The sequence below is a fragment of the Aulonocara sp. 'chitande type north' Nkhata Bay genome, linkage group LG5, assembly GCF_057382095.1.
Source record: "Aulonocara sp. 'chitande type north' Nkhata Bay isolate Kocher_YH1m ecotype deep benthic linkage group LG5, A_spYH_male_GT1.1, whole genome shotgun sequence".
NCBI lineage: Eukaryota > Metazoa > Chordata > Actinopteri > Cichliformes > Cichlidae > Aulonocara > Aulonocara sp. 'chitande type north' Nkhata Bay.
In genome coordinates this window covers 9,823,753-9,847,477 of record NC_141348.1, presented here as the reverse complement: position 1 = coordinate 9,847,477, position 23,725 = coordinate 9,823,753, and the positions used below count along the sequence as shown (strand labels likewise).

The following is a 23,725-nucleotide window of genomic DNA, read 5'->3' as shown; positions in this document are numbered from 1 at the left end:
TATTTTTGTTGTGTTTATTTATAACTTTGCGCAAATAGTAAAATAATAAAGACAAAACAGAGGATTTTAATTTTGTCACAATAGAAAAAAACTTACCAAAAAATTGTTCACTTACCAAAAAAATGAAACTAAGCACGCAATGTATTATGGGAAACGTAGTATGCGCGAGGAAGATCGAGCGAAACCAATAAAAATACATCTTTTAGTGAAAGTGTCAGCTTTAATGTGAGCTTTAGCTAGAAGCTTTTAAGTGCAGTCTGACTCAGTCAAAAGTGGAGCACAGCTTCCGTTTTATGTGTATTATACAACTTCGTATATTTCTTAACATTGACATATCTTCATGTTTAAATGCTCTGTCTCGTGTCGACCTGCTATTTGAGAGCCTGAAAGAACAAGCGTAAATGTAGTGAAGTACGAAATACAGAATATAAAAGTTTATATCATTATTAATCCCAATACATAATTATAATAAAACAAAACAAATTCATAATCACTAGTAAGCTAAAATTAACTGCATAATTAAATGTATTTTAAAAAGGCATAAATATGGACAACTATTTTGAGCAGAACGGGGCGGAGATTAGGACCCAGTGATCCCTACAGTATTTTTAGTTGAATACGAGTTGGTTGCAAAACAGGCAAGTGGACAGCCTAAAGAGGTTGTGATTATTGATATTACTCGAGAGAGGAGTTTATAGTAAAACTTCAAGGAAGACGACATGGACAGGACGGTCAGCCTGCCTAACCAGCCCGAGAAAACCACAACAGGTAACACATGTACACACTTACTTGATCAAAAATCTCACGTGAATCCTTTTTCTCGGTTATCTGACTGTACGCACTGTCACACGAGCTGACCCTCTGTTTAAGTAAAAGCTGAACTGTACTCGCAACTAGACACTCAAGTTCATGCTGAGCGTGTGGGTTAGCATTTTCTAGAGTTACATTACATGCGTAACCAGTGCAGTCTGCGTGGTTACTGAAATGCTGCGTGAGCCCAACAGCGAGGCGGGGGACCGTGTGCATGTAAAATAATTTGGTGTTAGTGTTTTAATAACATTATTGTGTCACATGTGAGGAAGTGTTCAGAGGTAGGACTCCTGTAGCTTTTCGTATAGAAGCTGCTCCCAGCAGGTTAACCCCGTCTCTACATGGAGTTTAAAACTTTAGACGTTAGAAAGTTGTAATAAATGTGCTGAGACAAAGGTTGTTTCATCTTAAAGGTACTGCAATTCTGAAATGTTGATAATTTTTATTTTTCTATGAACTTCTGTAATACCAGTCATCATTATTAGGGAGGAGAAAATGTGATATATCAGTAAGACTGAAGCCCAAGTTTCCCCCGATACATATACACACACACACACACACACACACACACACACACACACACATATATATATATATATATATATATATATATATATATATATATATATATATATATATATATATATGAAACGTTTAGGTAGTAAATACTAATTTACAATAGATATATTGGCTACATGTGTTTACATAAAGTGTGTAAGCTATGCTGGAAAAAACAAAACAAAAAACAATGAATTCTTTATTTAGCAGATTTTCAAATGTGCCATGAAGGCAGCACCATATTTAAGAAACAATCTACTATTTAGTTTTTCATTTTTATTTTATTTTTTTGCAGTGACTCTGGTTGAGAGCAGCAGTGCTCCCAGTGGGCTGGAACTGGTTAGTTCCTACCAGACCAACAGAGTTGGAGACCCCATGAATCTGGTTGCTCTTGCAGAGCAAGTCCAGAAGGTGTGGATTGGACTCAGTTTTTGTTATTTTTTACTTTCAGGTTATTCTCATAATGAATATGTGTTATATCTGAATATGTGTTTTGTTTCCCCCCCCCAGGGAGATGAGTTTGTAAAAGCCAATGCCTGCAACAAACTGACAGTCATTGCAGACCAGATCAGATACCTGCAGGAGCAGGCGAGGAAGGTAAGAGCCGTGCACGCTGGATGAGCTGCATGGTCACGTTGCTCTGATCTAAAGGCAACATCTTTGCTTCTCTGCTAGGCTTTGGAAGAAGCCAAAAGAGACTCTGAACTGCACCACGCTGCCTGTAACATTGTGAAAAAGCCAGGCAACATCTACTACCTCTATCAGAGGCCATCGGGACAGAAATACTTCTCCATCCTCTCGCCTATGGTAGGCACCAGCCTTGTTCATGTTATGTCAGCCCAGACTGACAGCAGTTACAAAACTCCAGTACAGCAGCTGTTACATCACACACGTGAATACTCAACGTGACGCTGCACGTCTGTGTGTTAGTGTTCAAAGGTCGTGCAGCCAGAAGGGAGCTGATAAATCAGATGATCAGGTTGCTCAGGTTGGATGTGGCTGGTTACGCTGCAGCTGTGGATGGTTTTGGAAGCACAAACTGGTTTTAAGAAGATTAACCTTTTCAATTGTAAATGTAAAACATTTGTTAAAAAAAAATGTAGCAGGATAAGCTTTTTAGAATTTTATCCAATTTGGATAAAACTCCTACGTTTTTTATTTGTTTGAATTAGAGATACCGCCAATGCTACTCTTTTTCTTTCTTATTCGATTCCTTAGCTCCTGATTTCTGTCCATACCAAATACTGATCTGATACCAGCGTTACACCAATAAACTGTAACCCGAAACTAGAAATCATTATGTGTAAAGCAGCATGTGGCTAATAAATGACAACAGGACTAAAACAAAAAAAGTGAATCTGACAGAACCGTGATCAGAGCTTTTCTGTTACATCACCTCACTGGACTGCAGTTTGTATTTACGTGAAATCGTTTTACAAACATAAAGAAAAGCTGTCGGTATTGCAGACTTTGATGTGCTGAACGTTAGCAAACTAAAGGACAATGAAGAGAGTTTCCTTCATGGTGGATTTTTGATCTCAAAACATATTCTATTTATTATGACAGTCCTCTCCTCTCCTCCACAGGAATGGGGTCCAAGCTCCCCTCACCCATTTCTTGGTGCATTCAAACTTCAACACGACATGTCGTGGACCCCCTTCGACGAGGTGGAGAAGAGAGACGCGGAGCTTGCCGTCATGGACAAACTCGTCAGCCAGCAGACAGCCTTACCTACGTACGCAGGACCCAACTTCAGAGGCCTCACTGAATAAAGAACAGACTGCTCCAACTTGTACACACTGGGCTTTTCAAGGACATGAGCCAGATGCTAACGCTAGTCTTAAAGGATTCCAGAACTGCTCGTGTCAGTCACAAAAGCTTCACCGACTTTCTCATGTTGCCTTAAGGACACAACTTGTTAAGTTTATGTTTGTACACACACACAAATCTTTTCTAAAAGTGAAAATCTCTGATAGACTGTGTCTGGACACTTTTACTGTATGAGAGCATTTATTAGAACTCGTGTAGCAGAATATTCCACCAACCTTCAGCACAAGGATCAGATATAAAGCTGCACCACAGAGCTCATCCAAAAACACAAGAAGCTGACATCCAGCTTTTCTCACCAAAAGGAATTGTACTTCTGCGTCTCATGTTAGTACAGCATCAGTCTGCAATTTTTCAGCAGAATTCTAGGTTAGCATAGAGTTTAAGAAAAAACTGAACCACTCCGAAAGGTTTAGCTTTTTAGCACCATTAGTGGTGAAACAAGGCACCTTATCCAGCTGTATTCTTGAAACTTGGGCTCTTGATTAAAGCCCAACTGTAAGACAATATTGATATATTTTTTTTCATGCACACAAGAGATTTCCCAAATGTGCTATGTGTAGTTATTTATGAGTGAGGACTAGGATAATGTGACAACTTACTTGTTTATGGTCTGACTGGACGAGTCAGCTGGTTGTCGTCCCTGTGGCATTTCCATCAGTGCCCTCTAGTGGACAAACTACAATGTCAACACTTGTGGTTGAAGCATGTTTCTCCGGTGTCTTTATTTTTTCTAGCTTTTCAGCCAAAAGAGAGAAGACCACTACCAATATTTAGACCAATGGCTAATACATGACAGTGTTCGGGATGTTCCTAATGATTACTTTACTGTTTAACATCACTGTACAGTAATCAAATATGGCCACTGTTAATATAAACAATTGCATTACTGGTACAGAAGTGAGGGCAACAATGGTTAATTGATGAGTTTGCACACTCGTAAGTTATAAATTGGCTTTTCTTAAAAATAAAAGTGTAAAGATGAGATTTTTTGTCTCCAGAAAATAAACTGTCATTTCATGTTTGTTTAATTGCATATCAACAAAATCAAAGTGCAATTTCTTCATTTTAAATCAACTGTCCCCAGTCAGTCCCATTTACATCTTACTTTGAAAAATATGGATGTTAAAAGTGCATTTCTATTTTTAAAATATTGTCCATCACAGTCAGCTGAGCGTGTCTTCCTATAATGATGTAATTTTTAGAAGGTAAGAGTTAATATGAGACAGAAGCTCCCAGTTATCCGTGGCAATGTTGAAGTGCACGGCGTCCTCCTCTGAGCTTACCTTCAGCAGGATGTGAGAGCGTGGTGGGAGGAAGAAGAGCACTTTGAATTCTTCTTTATGTGACGCGTCTGATATGAGGAAGGGGAGGAAGTGCTTTTCCACCAGTGTATTTAGAGCTGCTTCCTTCAGCTGGCAGCAGAATAGGCTCATAGCACTGTCTCCGCTCTCTGAGCAGATTTCGTCCCACAAACCCTCGAACACGCTCAGTGTGCCGCCTCGTCCCCAGTTTGAGGGGACAGGCAGAGGCAGGAAAGTTTGCTGGAAAGCCACATGGATGTCAGGTAGGGTGGTGTGCCATGTATGGCCATCTGGAGAGGTGAAGATGGCGCTGGCGTGGAGGCTGGTAGGGTAAGGCTTCCTGGGCTTCAGTGTTAGCTGAACTATGGCCGACGGCCTCTCTCTGAGAAGACATGGGACGCTGATGTCGCCCAGCTCCTCGTAGTGATGGTCTGTGAGGCTGAAGTGAAGGCGGATGCTAAAGAGTTGATCGAAGTGAGAGTCATGAGAGTTGATGTGGACCAGCTGGTACTGTAAGGTGATCTCTGAAGCAAAGCTGGAGTCACTGAATTGATCTCTGTAGGCCTCCATCGATGCGCTCGCCTCCTCCGGGCCTTTCTGTACTTCATTTGAATTTATGTCTCCTGCTCGTGGCTCAGGAGGGGCCTCGATCAGCCTGAATACAGCTCTCTCTGTCTGCTGGATGGTCAGTGTGCTCGTCAGCCCCTCACCTATGAGGCAGGACAGTGACTGCTTTTTGTCCTGACGCCCTCCCTCTTCCATGCCCTGTGCCAACACCCCAGCCAGCTTCTCCCTTGACAGCGTGGTCAGGAGGGTGTAGTAGAGACGGGCGTGGTCCTGGATCTCCATGTCTGCGTAGTGGCAGACGAGGAGCTGCAGGACGTCAGCCAGAGGAGTCAGCAGCGAGTCCAGACTTGGGTGGACGAGCAGATGGCGGCAGACCCTGAGGATTTCGTTTCCCAGACGCCAATCACCACCTGTGCACAACGAGGATGACGAGGGAGTGATGATGCTGGAGAGGAAGGTGAGGGTGCTTTGCTGGATGATCTCTCCTTCCTCCGCCACTCGGGCCAGCATCTTGAGGTGCCGGCTGAGGTCGTGTGAGGTGAGCTGGGTTAGCGGTGCCTCAGTAATGACCCTCTGCAGAGCTTTGAGGAGCCCCACAGACCAGCTGGACTCAGACAGTCTGTCCTGGGTCTGGTCAGCCAGGTTGATGAAATGTGGAGCCAGCTTGGTGTGGTTGAGGTAGAGCTGACACAGCTGCTTGGTCAGGTCGTTGGAGTAACGCTCCACGTGGCAGAAATAATACAGGAAAAGGAAGGCCGCTCTGAAGAAGGTGACGACGAGCTCTCTGCCGCACCCGTTCTCCACCATGCTCAGCAGCGAGCTCAGGTGCTCGTAGAGGTAGGCCAGCCCCTGGCCTCCCTGGCCTTCCTCCCCCTCCTCCAGGTACACCAGGGATAGCATGTTGAACCGGGCGAGCAGGGTGGCGCTGTCATTAAACACGGTGGGGACCAGAGCTGAAGCGAGCTGCGGCGTGAGGAGCACGGGGAGGGTCTCGTCACCGTCGCTGCAGCTGATGGGCCGGTTCTCCGGGAAGTGCAGGATGCAGTCCATGTAGAAGAGTTTCTCAGGCGTGCTCAGGAGCAGGTGCTGGGAGAGCACCACTAGCCGTTTGAGGATGAAGGCTTCGTCTTCAGAGCTGAATAGGCTGTCTGTGAAGGCACACTTCAGCAGCAGAGTGGCATGAAGGAGGCTCACCTGACGGCATGAAAAACACCAAAACAATCAGACTGATCACATCCCAAAACTTACCAAAGGGAAAGACAATTTGTTTTATTAAAAAGAAAAACAGAAAACACATATTTGGCAGTAATCAATAACAAGTTTTTAGAATAAATCGTGTTTTGAATTGAAACGATCAGACTGAAACAGAAAAATGTCTTCTTTTAACAATAGCCCATTACTCCACACAACGGGGCCTGTGGATATTCCACGCACCTCAGTTCTGTTTTCTTAACCTTTAATTCAAGTATGTAATCTCATTACGGTGGCTGCTGTAGAACACGTTTTAGTCAAGAGAGATCAAAACCATGAAATATAAGCTGTGTCCCATAACGGCCACGACAGGCTGGCGTTATGTGGTGTTTGTGTAAAAAGCACATTTTTGTATACACTATATATTAACATATATGAATAGTAACACTTGGAAATAAATTAGGTCATAAAATGTAAATGACTTCAATTCAGAACATGAGGCTCGAGGCGAGGAGAAAGAGGGTGTCGTTTCATTATGATAGTGGTGGTTTTGTCGCTTTGTGTTGCGTTTTCTGTGTCTTTGCTGGAGGGGACCGCTTCTCTGACGATAAAACATGTAAGGCGCTTCATATAATGAGTCTGAAGGTGCAGGAATAAATTGAAATGTTCCTCCACAACATGCAAACAACTACTACTTCTCTTCTCCTCTGCCTTTGACGTCTTACGTATGTGACTGGTCTCTAGGCAAACAGGCAAAACTTGATTTATACAAAATATAGCGTGGGATCAGGGTGGTTTCCTCATCAAATTGTTGGAAGATGTAATTACACACTAATCAATATATATTGAGGAGTATAATATTCTTTTTTTCCCCCTATTAAATAACTTTAAAATTGACTGACAGTACCTTCAAAGTTGAGGACAGACACCAACATATTTTATCTTGTAGAACAAGACATGCAAATGCTGAAAGACTTAACCACACACTTTCAGCCATCTAACCAAAAACCCAGTCAGATTATAAACAAGGAACTAGAAGTGCAAAAACGCCAACTAATTTCCTGCTTTAAGGAATCACAGCACTTCATCCTTTACTGATTCCCCTCCCCCTTCAATTCATTCCATGTAACACAAACCTCACTGGTGCCCAGGAGCCGCAGCAGGTGAGTCCTGAATATAGCTGGAGGGACTCCAGGCACCATGGCAACCACCTCTGTCAGTCTATGTAATAGTGTAGCCTGACACAGAGGAGTGAGCAGGTAGGACTCATCCAGGAGGGTGGAGAGGACTGATCGCAGCTCCTTACAGTCAGGGCCGGTGTGCAGAGTTGGTACTGTACCCATGGGTCCCAGGATGAGAGAAGACAGTATGGCTGAGTCCTTGCTGCTTGCCAGGCCTGACTCCTGGTCTGCTTCCCATGCAGCTGATGTGTTCCCTCCCAGAAGGGCTTTAAGGTGCTCAGCACCAGCTCCTGTTTCCTGGGTGAGCTGATAGATGGCATTTCTTAACACCAGAGTGTAAAGCTCCGCGTAAGCCTGGTGGAGCCTCGATGTTTCCTGCTGCCAGAGTCCACCCAAGAGCTCAAGGCGCTGGGAGAGGAGGCCGGGGCAGCAGGCCTCCAGTTCCCGCAGGCACTCGCAGGCTATTGCCCGAAGAGGACGCTGGCTGCCATCCGTATGGATGTCGCTGGTGTCCTGGGCTATTTGAAGGAGCACATCCAGAAAGTCTAGAGATGCACGGGAGTGGCTCTTCACACAGGAAGTGCAGATGAGGACGGAGGTGAGAGCCAGGAGGAGGTGACAACGAAACTGGACAGACTTAGGAGGACACTGGGCGAATACTGACATGAGCTCCAGGGCTGTCTCCTCACCCACAGAGTCCGAACAACACAGCAGGGTGGGGTGCTCACACAGCGGCGATAGCAGGAGGATCTGCGAGTGGGAAACACATAGAAGATAAGAACACTGCACACAAAAACATTAGCTTGCCTGGCCTTCCGCCAGGTTACTGCCACAAATCCTTAAAAAAACAGCAAGTCTGTAAGTACAGTCACATATATGTTACTGCTTTACATTTTCAAACTTCTCCGTATCCCATAGCTACCAAACAACACAGCTTGCTCGTTGCTGTCTTGCGAATGTAGAGAGTCAAACACGGCTAATTTAGTGTCAGGGGCTAAGGTACACACGTTCCAGAGCGAAATAAGGGAACAGACAATGAATATGACACACTGCACTGTACATGTTTGCCAGCTGACACAATACCGACGCTTTCTGTTCACTATATTTACCTTAACGCTGTAAGTGGCTCTGTCATCGCGGAGCTCGCGGAGCAACTCTGCCAGGAAAGCCTCCGCGGTGGTCCCGGAGAGGAAGCCGGACGGTCTGCGGGAGAAAGCAGAAATCCTCTCGGCCCAGTTCGCCGCCATTGTCTCTCAAATCCAAAACTTTATCGGCTTGCAAGTTATCATTTCAGGAACTGTTACTGAAATCCGCTGCTAGCAAAGTTGTCTTTGAGAATTAAAGAAACCAGGCTTCGCAAACATACAGCATCCACTGTTGATAGTTGCCGTTTCCGTATTGTGTCACGCGCACATTTAATACTTGCAGTGCTATATTTACCGCCCCCTGTTGCTTTGGAGGATATATCCAAAGAAAAAATTTTTTAAAACCAAGGCATATCTCTAAAGAGCGAGTGGCTGTGTCCAAATTCAGGGGTAGCATGCTTCGAAGGATCCACCCTACCCCTGAATTTCCTACCCTTGAATTAGGACACAGCCACTGAATGTAGAATCCCAGTCAACTAAGCTCAGTGCCTCAGTTCCTTGAAAGTCAGAAGTGCATCAGAAGCTCAGGAAACAGCATGGTCCTCATTAAAAAATTTAACATGTCATGATTCTGTGTAATAAAGTGAGATTTCATTTTTCATATGAAAAACCCGAGCATAAAACAGCGAGGGAAACTTTTAAATTTTAGTCTCGCCACCACATTGACAACATCTTAACTACAGGGTTCTTGTTTGTATCTTTGTTTGTTTTTTGTTGTTGTATTTTTCTGAAGGAACTCATCATATAAATACTCATAAAATAATAATAATAATAATAATTATTATTATTATTATTATTATTATTATTATTATTATTATTATTATTGTTGTTGTTGTTGTTATATCATTGTTATTATTATTATTATCATTATTATCATTATTATTATAGTTGTAAATTTGCTACTGTTTAATTTTCTTAATTGTCACCCGAATCAAAACAGTCACTTGGTTTAAGCGCTAGATGGCGCCAGTACATAAAGTAATATTTTACTCACAACAGAAGAAGTGACGATAACCAATCAGATCTCCCGACTGAAAATAAATAAGGAAGGCGCCAGTTTTATCCTTGGCTACAGTTGACGTTTTCAGTTCTTTGCATTCGCTTTATTTTTCCAATTTATTTGCGACAATGGCTGAAAACACTTTTCCTGTATACTCAGCGGATGCGATAGTGAACTTTTATCGAACTGAAGTTCTCACTGGTCAAGAAGCAAAACACTTTACAAAGAGCGACTTGACTCCTCATCCAAAGGTAAGGTCCGCTCGGTGTTACAGATTCTACCTACAAAATGTTCCGCGGTTTAGAAAAAAGGTAAAGCCCGGAAAGGCAAATTACATAATGAGCTGGAAAGGCTCATTGTCATTTGATTTTAGATTTGGTATTACGGGCCAAATTAATATGTATGTTCCATTTAGGGTTGCCAACCGTCCCTTAACAAACGGAATCGTCCCGTATTTAGAAACAAAAGTACACGTCCAGTATTGAGCTAATAAGGGACACACTTTGTCCCGTAATTAGTGGTGTGCGGATCGATACTGAAATATCGATTCCTCGATACCAGCAATTTATGTTCTAGAATCAATTCTCATATTATATCGATATTTTAGTACTCTGGGGTAAATTTGTAGTTTTTCCATTAAAATGAACGCAGTGGAAAGAAACTATACAATTCGGATCGTCTAATTTGGAAGGAACTACTTCCTCTTACGCCTTTCATAGTCATATGCGGAATACGACTGTATAAATGTGTTGCAGCCCCTGGCATTCACACTCACAACAATGGCTGAGCGCAAACAGAGTCCTGTGTGGACACGTTGTTGTGGCAACACCACTGACCTCGTCAAACACCTCGGAGTAAATCATATCACAGAATATGATAAGCTTATGTTGAGGCAAACAGAAGAGGAGGACAGGGACAGGTGCTGCTAGGGCGAGACAGATGTCTCTCGCAGAGTCCTTTAGTGCTGCAGGCAGGCAATGTGCTCAAATAGCGCACAACATCAGTTTTTTTATTTTATTTCTATATGATTATTCTGCATTATTAAGCAATAAAAACAAGTTGTCTGATGTCCTCTAATCATTATGAAGCAATATGGTTATGTTATTATTACAATTACATAATACAATTATATATTGTATTATGAAATGCAATGAAACATTAAGTTTTTGTACAGAGTATCGGTATCGGATCAGTATCGCCGATACCACCCTGAATTTTACTTGGTATCGGATCGGAAAGGAAATCAGTTGTATCGCACATCACTACCCGTAATACAGTGAGAATCAAAAGTAGTCTATAAATGTTTATGGAATTAACGCTTTGTTTGAAAACATAATTCCCAGCCCCTCTCCTGCTTTGTGACCAATGAGCTGACAGCACACTTATGACAATTCGAGTATGACAATTCAGATTACCGCTCATCTCATTGGTCGAGGAAAGGTCGCTTACGGAGAAAATACCGGAAGACAACAGATGACCACAACAAGAAGCATGGCCAACAGGGAAACAAACGCCGACACTGCGTTGCAAGTCTCGGACGACAGTACACCTAAAGCTGGGCAAACACTGTGCGATTTTATTTTATTTATTTATTTATTTATTTTTTTCAATCACGTTATTCAGCTCCTGCTCAAACTACACGATTGACTCGCAGGGGTTAGAAGTTGGTAGGTCACGATGCAGGGTCTCACACTTTTTTGTACAGAGTATCGGTATCGGATCAGTATCGCCGCACACAGACACGCACACCGCCACCACCATCAACTTTGCTAAATTGCTAATGAAAAACATTAATCAGGCAGCTGTGATTGAGCAGCAGTGTAAATCCAACTATTTTCACGGTTGTTGTGGTCGTGATAATTTTGTGAGGCCACATCGAAAAGGCTCGGATGAGCTTTCCAAAGTTCTACAAGTTGTGCCTCCATCGCTTGTGTCCAGATCACACGCTGCACAGCCATGCTGCTCCATCTTTTTCACCGACGTTTACGTGTTTGCGCGTGAGCAGTTACCCCACGTATACTACACGATGCACGATGAAGGCCAAAATCGGGCCGATCACCAAATCGGTCACACGACTCAAAAATCGTCTCAAAATGGGCCAAAAATCGCACAGTGTGAGCCCAGCATTAGAGCAGCAATGTTTGTTCCCTTCAGAGAAAGGAAAAAAAGGCTGCAAAAGTACAAGGAGGAATGGGAAAAGGAAAACACCTGGCTGGGAAAATGCACGATAACACCTATAAAGCGCACTGCACTGTGTGCCGGTGCACTTTTTCCATAGGCATGCTTCTAGTGGTGGGCACATGAAGAACATGAGGGGCGTGAAAGCTCGGGGAACCCTTAACCAATTTTTTGTCCACCAGGCCACGGCAGAAGCAGATATGGTATGTAAACACTGGTTTGCCTTTTTAAACCCTCTGGTTAAGGTTAATATGGGCATGTGCGGTGAATATCAGCGCTATGTGGCCAGAAGTGTGATAATATAATTTATTTTGTGTAATAACCAACTGCAAGGATAGATGATTACAACAAATGGATCACTAATACATAAAAGTAATACATATTTTAATAATGATGATGAGTTAAGATGCGTAATCATGGGAACAAGCGGGTTTACAAACAGGAGCAGCTGATTAGCTTTAGAAAAGCTGAAATAATACCTCAACTGAAGCCAATTGTACTAAATGTGCACTGTTACAAGAATATTTTTCTATTGTTTTCTATTAATTTATATTATTTTAAGTTAAGCAGGACAGAGTGCTTTTAAAGAAAGATTTACTTATATTCTCAAAAGTTAAGCATGACAGGCTTCTGTTTAAGAAAGAGACCTGTTTTACTGTGTTAATGTTGTCATTTTGAGCTAAAAATAAATGGCTAAATGATCATTTGTTTCCCATATGGTCATATCACAAAGAATATGCATCTGTTTAAATCAAATTCAAGTCAAATGGTTAAAAAATAATTTCACACACAAAAAAAGAGCTACAAAATTCACCACACTGGGAAGGGTGAACTGGGTTGCCCGGCCCTGGCCACGAGGTGTCCCTTATTTATTTTTTGTGTGTGTGTGTGTGTGTGTCTTTACAGTTTCACGCAGTTAATTAATTTGTCGTGGATAAATGCAAATAAAAAGGGAGAAACACAGAGGATAATTTTGAAGAATCTCCTTGGAAAAGTCTTAAAAGGTCTTTAGTTTGATTTCACAATTGACATGCTGACGTGATGCAGAGACATGACAGTTTGTTTTCTTACACATCTCTTGAGAATATTATATTGTGCTTATGGTAGCATAATATACTATTTTTGAATGTAAAAGTGGAGCTGAGTTAACTGCATTATGCTGTTTTGTGTTACATAGATAAATCATTATTAGAAAATGTTAATATTGTAATGTTAAAGACGAGTTGTTCAAGTATTAAAGTTTCCTCACTAAGTTCTTGGGGGGAGGGCGATCCTGATAACTCACTGTGCATTAAAAGTCTTGTTCAGAAAAAAATACTCTTTTTCTTTGTCCATAGAAACGAAGGTGGATAGAGCTGAGGTCATTATGATGAGTGAACTGCCCACAATTTCAATGTTCAGCAAACAGGCGATCTAAATACAGTAAAATATATAACAGCCAAAAGAATACAACTGGGTTTTGAATTGTTTATTTTCTACATGAATCATCTGGAAACAGTTGCTGATTTAACAGATTTTGCAATTGATCATTTAAACTGATTCTAGTAAAGAATCGGGTGTTCATTATTGTTTTATTAGGTGTGGTCTCATATTCAAGATCATCTCCTGCTGAACATCTGAACTGATTTACAGTGGGGCAAAAAAGTATTTAGTCAGCCACCGATTGTGCAAGTTCCTCCACTTAAAATGATGACAGAGGTCAGTAATTTGCACCAGAGGTACACTTCAACTGTGAGAGACAGAATGTGAAAAAAAAATCCATGAATCCACATGGTAGGATTTGTAAAGAATTTATTCGTAAATCAGGGTGGAAAATAAGTATTTGGTCACCTCAAACAAGGAAAATCTCTGGCTCTCACAGACCTGTAACGTCTTCTGTAAGAAGCTTTTCTGTCCCCCACTCGTTACCTGTATGAATGGCACCTGTTTGAACTCATCATCTGTATAAAAGACACCTGTCCACAGCCTCAAACAGTCAGACTCCAAACTCCGCCATGGCCAAGACCAAAGAGCTTTCGAAGGACACCAGGAAAAGTATTGTAGACCTGCACCAGACTGGGAAGAGTGAATCTACAATAGGCAAGCAGCTTGGTGTGAAAAATCAACTGTGGGAGCAATCATCAGAAAATGGAAGACATACAAGACCACCGATAATCTCCCTCGATCTGGGGCTCCACGCAAGATCTCATCCCGTGGGGTCAAAACGATCATGAGAACGGTGAGCAAAGATCCCAGAACCACACGGGGGGACCTGGTGAATGACCTGCAGAGAGCTGGGACCAAAGTAACAAAGGTCACCATCAGTAACACACTACAACGGCAGGGAATCAAATCCCGCAGTGCCAGACGTGTTCCGCTGCTGAAGCCAGTGCATGTCCAGGCCCGTCTGAAGTTTGCCAGAGAGCACATGGATGATACAGCAGAGGATTGGGAGAATGTCATGTGGTCAGATGAAACCAAAGTAGAACTTTTTGGTATAAACTCAACTCGTCGTGTTTGGAGGAAGAAGAATACTGAGTTGCATCCCAAGAACACCATACCTACTGTGAAGCATGGGGGTGGAAACATCATGCTATGGGGCTGTTTTTCTGCCAAGGGGACAGGACGACTGATCCGTGTTAAGGACAGAATGAATGGGGCCATGTATCGTGAGATTTTGAGCCAAAACCTCCTTCCATCAGTGAGAACTTTGAAGATGAAACGAGGCTGGGTCTTCCAACATGACAATGATCCAAAACACACCGCCCGGGCAACAAAGGAGTGGCTCCGTAAGAAGCATTTGAAAGTCCTGGAGTGGCCTAGCCAGTCTCCAGACCTCAACCCCATAGAAAATCTGTGGCGGGAGTTGAAAGTCCGTGTTGCTCGGCGACAGCCCCAAAACATCACTGCTCTCGAGAAGATCTGCATGGAGGAATGGGCCAAAATACCAGCTACTGTGTGTGCAAACCTGGTAAAGACCTATAGTAAACGTTTGACCTCTGTTATTGCCAACAAAGGTTATGTTACAAAGTATTGAGTTGTATTTTTGTTATTGACCAAATACTTATTTTCCACCCTGATTTACGAATAAATTCTTTACAAATCCTACCATGTGGATTCATGGATTTTTTTTTCACATTCTGTCTCTCACAGTTGAAGTGTACCTCTGGTGCAAATTACTGACCTCTGTCATCATTTTAGGTGGGGGAACTTGCACAATCGGTGGCTGACTAAATACTTTTTTGCCCCACTGTAAGTGGTGCCAGCTCATTTGAGGTCTTACAGTGAAAGTCTTTTCATGTCCTCTTGTACTTGGTCCAGTGTGGTGGGTATTGGCACAAAAAATTACTATGCTTTTACTGAATTGGAAACGCCACATTTCTCGTTATTTCCACGTAACCTCTCACTTTGTAGAATACAGATTGTTGATATAACCCCATACATACGAGCTGGAGAGAAGGGAAGAAAGACAGTCTTTCTTCTGGTCTTACTCCTTACCTGATGTGCGGTTTTGGAAATGGGCTGCTTCAGCTGAAAACAGCTCACACCTTTTTGGTCACACCTTGGATACTGTTTCTTATCTGCTCACATTAAACATGGCCAGGATTTGATATTGAGGTATGTGAACAACTAATTTCTGTGAGTCAAAAGCTCACTGAGAGTAGACAGCACTAATATGGTCATCTCAGTTACTCAGGCCTGTTTATGAGGGACAGCCAATCAAAAGAAGATTGGCTTAAAGTAGGGGAAGTCAAACTAGCTTGTTTCAGATAGAAGATAAATTGAGGGACTTCAGCAAGGTCCAGTATAAGATAAATAAGGATTATTTTGCATTTTGAATCATTCAAAGAATTTAGAAAAAAAAAATGAGCGCAATCGACCCCTCTAACCAAATTTGTAAAACAGTAAACTATTCTGGTCACAGTCACATTTACAAAGAAGTCAAATAATGAAAATACTCTTTATTCAGAGCCCTGACCCCAGGTCATTACTTCTGCACAGAACAAACTTTGCCCTTTGTTTCTTAAACTGAAATCATGTCTCAAAGAGAGACAAGATTTCAGGGGTAGCAGGAGGACCTCTTCTTGCACTCTTGGACACTGAAGAGTGAATGTAAGCCTCAGTCTGTTTGTCTTTTAGTACCCTGAGATTCAGGTGGAAACATAGTGTCGAATATGATAAAGGATGAGAAAAAGATCATTAACAGAGCACTTTCCTCTCTTACAGCCAGAAGCAGTTCAGACCTTATACATGAGAGTGCTGCATCTCCTGTATCGTTTCAGGCCTGAGTGTCACTCCATGGTGAGTGTTAAATATCAAATTCTGCTTCTGCTCTAAAATGCTCAGACAGTGAATGTTCCTTCTCTTAGTTGGCTTGATCATGATGATGTCTTTTCTGCAGATCTGTGACCTTTTTGCAAGCTTGTATTTTAGTTCACAGTGAACGAACGTGTTCAAATATGACACACAGCATCCAAGCCTTTATGTCTGCAGTGCCTGTAGTTGAATTGATATGTGTGATCTGTCTTCATAGCAGTGAAAATGCTATGAAGACAGAAACATTATAGAACCTTTTGAGTGTATGAATGTCAATTTCTGATGTGAGAGCAAATGCATCATGTTCAGTTTGCAGCTGATGTTTCTTTTGTCTGTGGTCTGGATTTGTAATTTGTTTTCCACAGGTTCCGCTTCTGGAGAACATTCAGTATCCAGCCTATCACGAAGGGGCAACTGCTATCATGAGTGTCTACACACGCATGTGAGTTTACCCATTTTCTGTCTGGGATATCAGGCTGCTTGGTTATAGCAGAAATTCCAATCACGATGACTGTGATGAGTGACAGTAACCTTGATTATTCAACACAGTTATTGAGACTGATGACACAGTGTGATCCTGTAGGCCACAGGTGTCGAACTCCAGGCCTCGAGGGCCGGTATCCTGCAGGTTTTAGATGTGTCCTTGATCCAACACAGCTGATTTAAATGACCTCCTCAACATGTCTTGAAGTTCTCCAGAAGCCTGGTAATGAACTAATCATTTCATTCAGGTGTGTTGACCCACGGTGATATCTAAAACCTGCAGGACACCGGCCCTCGAGGCCTGGAGTTCGACACCCCTGCTGTAGGCAGTTAGGCCCTGGCTAGGCTATGCTATATCACAGGGCTGCCCAATCCCAGTCCTCGAGAGCTACTATCCTGCAGCTTTTAGATGCATCCCTACTCCAACACAGCTGAATCAAATGGTTTGATTACCTCTTCAGCATGCCATCATGTTTGGCAAAGGCCTGATAACAAGCCATTCATTTGATTCAGGTGTGTGGGAACAAGGATGCATCTAAAAGCTGCAGGCTCTCGAGGACCGGGATTGGGCACCCCTGCTATATCATATGACTTCCTCCTATTACATTATTATCAGTTCACTGGGGCCAAATATCAATATTTCTATTACAAGTCCAACTCAGTAGAAGGTGGGAAGCTGTATAAAATGTAGATAAAAACAGAAGGAATGAATCTGCAACTCTCATAAACCCATATTTTGTTCACATGGAACTTTTTTGGGAACTTAAATGATGCAAAACTATAATTGAATAATAATAAATGCACACCAACACTATAGTGAAGTAAAATGGAGAAATAAATGATTGTGCTGCACCCTGAAATAAAGCAGAGAGGTTCAAACTGTAGATATTTTTGCATGTATGAGGGAACAAAGTGTAGCGTACACTGCTGGTTTTGTCTAATCTTAGTTTACAACTGTGAAATGTTTTTTGTGTGTTTATCGTTTCTTTCTAGGCGGCAGTTTCTGCCTATGTGTTTGGTGTATGATTTTTCACTCAATGATCTGCTGGCTCCAAGTAAGTCTCACTGATTTCATTCAATAGTTTGTGGTTTGTATCTTGCATAAAATACCCCTCATACATTCAAATGTCTTTTTGTTTTTTATTTTTTTATCAGCAGTCTAGATCTCCCAAATATTCAAATTTAGAGATTGTGTTTAATGTACAATTTTCTTTGATGATAATCTTGGCCTGATTTCTCCAGAAAAACAGAGGACTCTAACCATTCTGAGCGCCATCATGAACTTTCTCCACTTCAGAAAGCAGAGGATGGAGGTCGTCTTGGAGAAGCAGACTAAATTTGTATGTTTTCTTGGGGAACATAGAGAATTGTGTGGAATGGGGAGTAAAATAAAGGATGAACATTTTGTTCTCATAAATGACTCCGATGTGCATAACTGTACCCGTTTACTAAGACTTTAGACGACATGTTGCAAATCACTTTTAATCATGAGAGTAGAATATGGAGTAGAATAAGGTTCAGTACGTTGGATTATTATTTTATATACCATTCCAATGTGTTTGTTAGCCTCGCAGTAATACTGTTGCTCTGTGTGTTTTCAGCGGGCAGACATGGACAGACTGCAGGCTTATACTAAAGGCATCAGGGAGGCAGAGAAGAAGATTGAGATGCTGACGTAAGTGGAGGAACGATTCTGTGACTTTTGTCGGTGTTGTTTGGTGTATGGCTGGAAAAACATGCCATCCCTGAAACAATCCAGGCCACAACCATTTAATAACATTTTTATGCTCATTAGTGGAGACAGCTGCTAATTTTTCCAGAAAGAAGAGCTAATCCAAGGCTGTCTGCTCAATCAGAACTCTTTCCTTTTGCTTAGGCTCAAAATTAGAAACTACAGACTGAATTTTTGTTTGTCTCACTCACAAGAAAAGATAACTCTGATCCCCGTGTGCCACTATAGGCAGATATTTAAGGTAAGGGGATCCCTTACATTTCAACACAAGGTGATCCCTGTGTTAAAATGGGTCCCTGTCCAACAGGAATCTCCCACACAGTTTATGTGGCTGAGCTTCTACATGGAAAAGTAATGACATATGTAGTGATGGTAAATTTGATTCTTTTTACTGAATCGAGTTTTAATGAGTCATTTGATTCACTGAGTCAGTCGACCAGAGAGTGCAAAAAAATGTACATTTTCGCTCAAACTTAATTTGTTTCTCTTTTCATGTAAATCCTACTGCTAAGATGAATGATTCTAAAAGAAAACAACTAAACAGCAAAAAAGAGCAGAAACATTTTAAAATTAAGCAATTTCCTATCAAAATTGCTTAATAAACATTTATTTTATTTTATATTTTATTACTATTTTCCTTAAATGTGTTAAATATATATTTTCTCATCTAAATGTCCACTGAGCTGTGAGCCAGGGGGCAGTAATGTGCCTTAACATTGGTTGCCAACCAAGAAGAAGAAGAAGCTGTGAGCCAGGAGGGAGGGGGTGAGTGAGTGAGTGAGTGAGTGATTCATTGGCTGTATCCCAATTCAGGGTCTGCAGCCTTAAAGGCCGCATTTTAAGGCCGATTACGTCACAGCGACGCAACGAAGGCTGTCCCAATTCGAAGGTTGCTCAAAATGCGGCCCTCAAATGCGTCCTTCATTTCCCTGAATTTTAAGGATGTGGCGGTGTAGACCTCATGGCCCAACATATCCCAGAATGCATTATGCACAATGCGTTGGGTGTGGATAATTTTGCCGAAAAAAAACGGCGGATGAGGGGTGCCCGAAGAGTAAACTTTAAGTACTGACTATTATGGCACTTATTTATGTGCAAATGTTTAATAACGAAGAACATTAAAACATTACTGTTGGCCACATGTTGGCAAAGTTATGTGACATTAGTGACGTTTGTACTAACTTGGTTTTAAAGCCTTTACTTTAAAATATACGCCGTTCAATAGCTGACCTTTATCTTAGAAACAAACAAACAAATGAACAAAACATTTTCTCCTTCATTTCTGTCAAACAAAGCTGTATGAAACGTTTCCAGCTGTTAGTATCATGGTTGCTAGGCAACCTTGGCAGCGCAACGGAGGCTAGACCTTCCCATTTCACAAGCCTCGCACTTCCGGCCTTAGCGGTCTTTGAGTACACGGCCCTTGTGGACCGTTAAGGCTGTGTACTTTAAGGCTGCAGACCCTGAATTGGGATACAACCATTCAGTCTATGATTCAGCACAGGAAGGGAGGGGGTGAGCGAGTCCTGAGTGATACGCTTACGATTCAGCACAGGAAGGGAGGGGGTGAGGAGCTCAAATGTGCTGTTAGCATGTTAGCAGAGCGATGCTACTGTGAACCGAGGAGCTATTTTCTTGATGTGAGCTTCTACTCAGGGTTTTTTCTTCCAGTTCAGAGCAGAAATTTTTTTGTTACGATACTGGATGTTGTGTTTTTCTCCACAATTTTAATTATAGGCTAGACACATTGCTGCTAACAGCAACAGGGATGAGTCAGTGAGTCAGTTGGGCTTGTGAATCATGATTCATGAGTCAGTAAAGTGATTCTCGAGTATTATTGAACGATTCGTTCATGATTCGCGCATCACTAGACATATGTTATTTCCCGATCTCACTGTCTGGGAATGCACAATGTATGACCCTTTTTTTTTTCTTTTTTTTTTTAATTATTTAAAGCAACAGAATGATTGACTAATAATCTATCAATTGTCTCTTATGAGTAAATGAACTGTTATGCAGGCTAAGCACTGCACTTTGTCTTGTCCTTACTCAGGACCATCCCACCAGAGCAACAAGCTGAGGCTGATGAGCTGGCAGCTGCTCTCTCTGAGCTACAGGCCACCACCATGCATGAATACCAGGAAGTGGTAGGGGGTGATGAAGCATGCTCAGTGTAGTAAAAGGTATTGTGTGTGCCATCAGTAAATAAAAAAACAAAACACTTTTATTTTCAGAATGCCAAAAACGACAGCATCACAGAGTGGAAAGCTACGATAGCAGAGAAGACCCAGAAACTGGTAAGCTGCCCGAGCACTTTACACTGTTGTCTGTGTGCACTCGGAGTTTTGACTGGCAAATATAAGTGCGAGTTTTTGTGCATCAGGCCCAGGTGAAGCTAGATGTCAGCAACCTGAAGGAAGACATCAGCAAACTGAAGTCTCAGATCGTGGAGTCTCCAGAGGAGCTAAAGAGCCAGATGGAGAAGATGAGGGAGAATGTGAAGAACATGAAGAACTCCATTGTGAGTGGAAAACGTCTTTGACTCCAAAAGCTGCTGCGTTGAGTTGATGTGTTTGTGATCCACGTGTATGATGGCTGTTTTCAGGAAGAAACAGACGAGCGTGTGGTGGAGCTCCAGAACATGGTGCAGGGTGTGACTCACACCGAGGCTGAGATCCAGCAGATGTGCAGCCTTCTGCAGGACCTGGAGAGCAGCATGAGCAACACCAAGCAGCGGCTGGAAGAGGTACAATGTCAGAGCAGCTGCTCTCTTCTTTATCTATACACACATAGACCGGATGTACAGAGTGGGACACCTGGAAGAAAATTATGTAATGTCTGTTTGATATTTTCTTTTCTATTCCTGAAGCTTTTGCTCACTGCCTATGAGCTTTTTTTTTTTTTTTTATACACTGCACTGTTGCAGTATATTCTATTTAATTTAATATCAGACATATTTATTATCAGCATGGAGACGGTAAGTAGTTGTATACACACTTAAACGTTTGGGGATTGAGATTTGAAGAACTTGTCGGCCCAGCTGTGACTGACGGGAAGTTCTCTTCTTGTCAGAAGTTCATTAAAAGAAAGCAGCACAAAAACAATCAGCCTGTTAATCCAGTAACAAGCTGCCGAGCTGCAATGCTTGAGTAAATTGTTTTTGCTTTAAACAAATTGAAAGTCAAAGTAATATGAAGACACTTTGCTTACTTTGGTACTTACCCAAGTGCCCTGTAGTTGTGCATTTTCTGACAATGAGCACAGAAGCGCCATCCATCTGCTGTTTGTGAGGGATAAAACAGAGGAACTAATACAGCTTTTTTCAAAAGAGAGGATGAACGATTGAGCTGCACCGAGGCCCAAAATCATATTTGTACTTGCTTTTGACTCTTTTCAATCTTCTCTGACCTGAGCTGATGTGACACAGCCAAAGGGCTATATATACCACTATATAGTCCTTATATACCACTATATTATTATATTATAGGAGATAAAGTCATTTAGCTTTTAAAAAAATAAAATAAAATTCTTGTGTTTATAGTTCAAACTCATCAGTGCAGTTGATCATTGATTTGTGTATCCATGTGGTTTGTGTGAATGAGTAGCACCAGGAGTTGATGGCTCAGTATGAGAAGAAGCAGAAGGAGCTGAAGAACCTGTGCATGGAGGAAGGCCAGCTGAAGCGAGCTTTGGGCATGAAGCAGGATAAGGAGTGCAAACAGAACATCCGCAGGCAGAAGAAGAGAGAGATGAAGGAGCAGCACGTTCAGGAAGTGTTGGGGTATTAACTTTAGTGGAGTTAATAAACTGCAAGATTCCTGATGCGGTAGATTCACAAGAGCGTTGTATTTCCGAAAGACTTAAATGTGATAAACTGACATATTAAAAACCAAACTTAACTTTTCTGCAGGCAGTGTGACCAAATCCACCAGAAGCGTGAGGACATGGCTGACAAAATCCAAGAGATCTCCGCTGAGACGCAGAAGCTGAAGACCAGCATTAAGAGCCTGAGAGACGTGTGCAGCAAAGAGACAGAGAAGGCTCAGGTACAGGTAGCTCCCGTCTGCTCGCTGTTCATTCATAGTTTGAGAGTAACACGATCCCCTTCTGTGTCCAGGCCCTCTATGACACACTGTCCACATCCATGGATGAGCTCCACAAGAGGATTGAGATGCACACCATGGACCTGAAACTCAGTCTAACCAAGATGTCTGCAAACTTCTAATCTCTCTCTTTTTTTCCCTTTTTTTTTTTTTTTTTTTTTTTTTTTTTGAAAACCTGTATTTACTAATCTGTCGGGTGTTTTTGTTTTTTTTACTCTTGACTTTGTCTTTCTGAGTGTTTAAATTCTATAAATAAAGTTTGTACATTAATGAACTTGAATTTTGACACATAAATAAAACCAGTCCAGGAAGACGACTGATGTCAAACATCGACCGACTAGTACAATACAACCTCACACAGCTGGACTGGCCATCAGCCCACCGGTGATTTTTCGTTTTTATGGGGCAATGTTGTTTGTAACGGTATGAACAATGAAAGGTGGTGGACTGGACAACTGGTTAATCAACTCTGGGCTGGACCAATTACAGCCGAGGTCAGATGCACCCTCCCCCTTGCTTGGGCAATGGTCCTGAAAGCAATTTCATCACGGTACTGAGATGAAAAGGAATGAGATTTCTCCCATACTTAGCCTAGAACGCGTCTTTACGCTGGACAGCTGTCTCTTCTCCTCTCCCTCTCCTGTTGCTACTTCAATCATGAAACTGATCAATGATCAGCTGATCAGCTTTTCTGTCGCACGTCCCGTCTCTCGTTTGTTTATCGCCCACTTTGCGCCAGAAAGAGGAAACCAGTGGATGTCAGGTAGGGCATAAACAGGGAAAGACGGGCACAAAGGAATAGTTTTCTTTCTTATTCTCATTTAAAATGTCTAGCTTTTAATAAATAATTATCTGAATCTTACAAATAAAGTTTTTATCTGATGTAAAATGTATAAAAGTCACATCACCTTACCATTGATTTCATATGTGCAAAATACGCAGAGCTGATGTAGATGCTGCATAAGCAAGACCAACAGCACGTGTATGTTTTAACTAAACTAACACGTGTGGTGCTGGGACACCATGGAGGGACTAGCTTTAACAGCGGAAATGTAGCCTTATCCATTGAAGTGTTAATTCCAGAATGTAAATATTGTGTGGCTGTTGGGAATTTCTGTGGTTGAGGAACATCAATGAATACACAAATAATTTCTTAAGCGCTCACCAATAGGAGGGGAGAAGTTGCAAAGTGCAGAGAAATGAAGATTTGTAAACCATCTGAACATGTGGATGGTTACTGTGAGGCTGCAGCAGATCTATAGATGGTTAAGAAATTATTTTAGAAACAATATCTGCATGGCTGCTATAAAGCTGATGTTTATGATACCTGTTTTAAAGAGCACACAAGTA

General features: G+C 41.9%; 3 protein-coding genes across 3 annotated transcripts; 2 read left to right on the top strand and 1 right to left on the bottom strand.

Annotated features, from left to right (window-relative positions):
- The first annotated feature begins 584 nt into the window (after positions 1–584).
- lg5h1orf50 (linkage group 5 C1orf50 homolog) lies at positions 585–4,239 on the top strand. Its single transcript, XM_086291229.1, has 5 exons — positions 585–768; positions 1,664–1,779; positions 1,879–1,965; positions 2,044–2,175; positions 2,955–4,239. Exons 1-5 carry the CDS (start codon positions 720–722, stop codon positions 3,138–3,140), a joined length of 570 nt encoding a protein of 189 aa, XP_086147355.1. The 5' UTR covers positions 585–719; the 3' UTR covers positions 3,141–4,239.
- Positions 4,206–8,879, bottom strand: ap5b1 (adaptor related protein complex 5 subunit beta 1). The gene is made up of 3 exons (XM_086291228.1): positions 8,548–8,879; positions 7,394–8,188; positions 4,206–6,260 (listed from the first exon to the last, which is right to left on the bottom strand). The coding sequence occupies exons 1-3, from the start codon at positions 8,683–8,685 to the stop codon at positions 4,380–4,382; spliced, it is 2,814 nt and encodes a 937-aa protein (XP_086147354.1). The 5' UTR covers positions 8,686–8,879; the 3' UTR covers positions 4,206–4,379.
- A 721-nt stretch (positions 8,880–9,600) lies between these two features.
- On the top strand, positions 9,601–22,645 carry nuf2 (UF2 component of NDC80 kinetochore complex). Its single transcript, XM_086291227.1, has 13 exons — positions 9,601–9,834; positions 15,968–16,042; positions 16,423–16,499; positions 17,534–17,595; positions 17,783–17,880; positions 18,142–18,215; positions 20,326–20,419; positions 20,507–20,569; positions 20,656–20,793; positions 20,878–21,018; positions 21,878–22,053; positions 22,183–22,318; positions 22,390–22,645. The coding sequence occupies exons 1-13, from the start codon at positions 9,712–9,714 to the stop codon at positions 22,495–22,497; spliced, it is 1,365 nt and encodes a 454-aa protein (XP_086147353.1). The 5' UTR covers positions 9,601–9,711; the 3' UTR covers positions 22,498–22,645.
- Positions 22,646–23,725: the final 1,080 nt, after the last annotated feature.

Excerpts from the sequence above, each read along its gene's own strand:
- lg5h1orf50 (XM_086291229.1), top strand. The coding sequence starts at position 720 with ATGGACAGGACGGTCAGCCTGCCTAACCAGCCCGAGAAAACCACAACA. Across the intron at positions 1,780-1,878 it reads TTGCAGAGCAAGTCCAGAAG|GGAGATGAGTTTGTAAAAGC; the intron begins GTGTGGATTGGA and ends TCCCCCCCCCAG. Across the intron at positions 1,966-2,043 it reads TGCAGGAGCAGGCGAGGAAG|GCTTTGGAAGAAGCCAAAAG; the intron begins GTAAGAGCCGTG and ends CTTCTCTGCTAG.
- ap5b1 (XM_086291228.1), bottom strand. The coding sequence starts at position 8,685 with ATGGCGGCGAACTGGGCCGAGAGGATTTCTGCTTTCTCCCGCAGACCG. Across the intron at positions 8,189-8,547 it reads GAGCCACTTACAGCGTTAAG|ATCCTCCTGCTATCGCCGCT; the intron begins GTAAATATAGTG and ends TCCCACTCGCAG. Across the intron at positions 6,261-7,393 it reads GGCTCCTGGGCACCAGTGAG|GTGAGCCTCCTTCATGCCAC; the intron begins GTTTGTGTTACA and ends TCATGCCGTCAG.
- nuf2 (XM_086291227.1), top strand. The coding sequence starts at position 9,712 with ATGGCTGAAAACACTTTTCCTGTATACTCAGCGGATGCGATAGTGAAC. Across the intron at positions 21,019-21,877 it reads CCAAGCAGCGGCTGGAAGAG|CACCAGGAGTTGATGGCTCA; the intron begins GTACAATGTCAG and ends GTGAATGAGTAG. Across the intron at positions 22,054-22,182 it reads CACGTTCAGGAAGTGTTGGG|GCAGTGTGACCAAATCCACC; the intron begins GTATTAACTTTA and ends ACTTTTCTGCAG.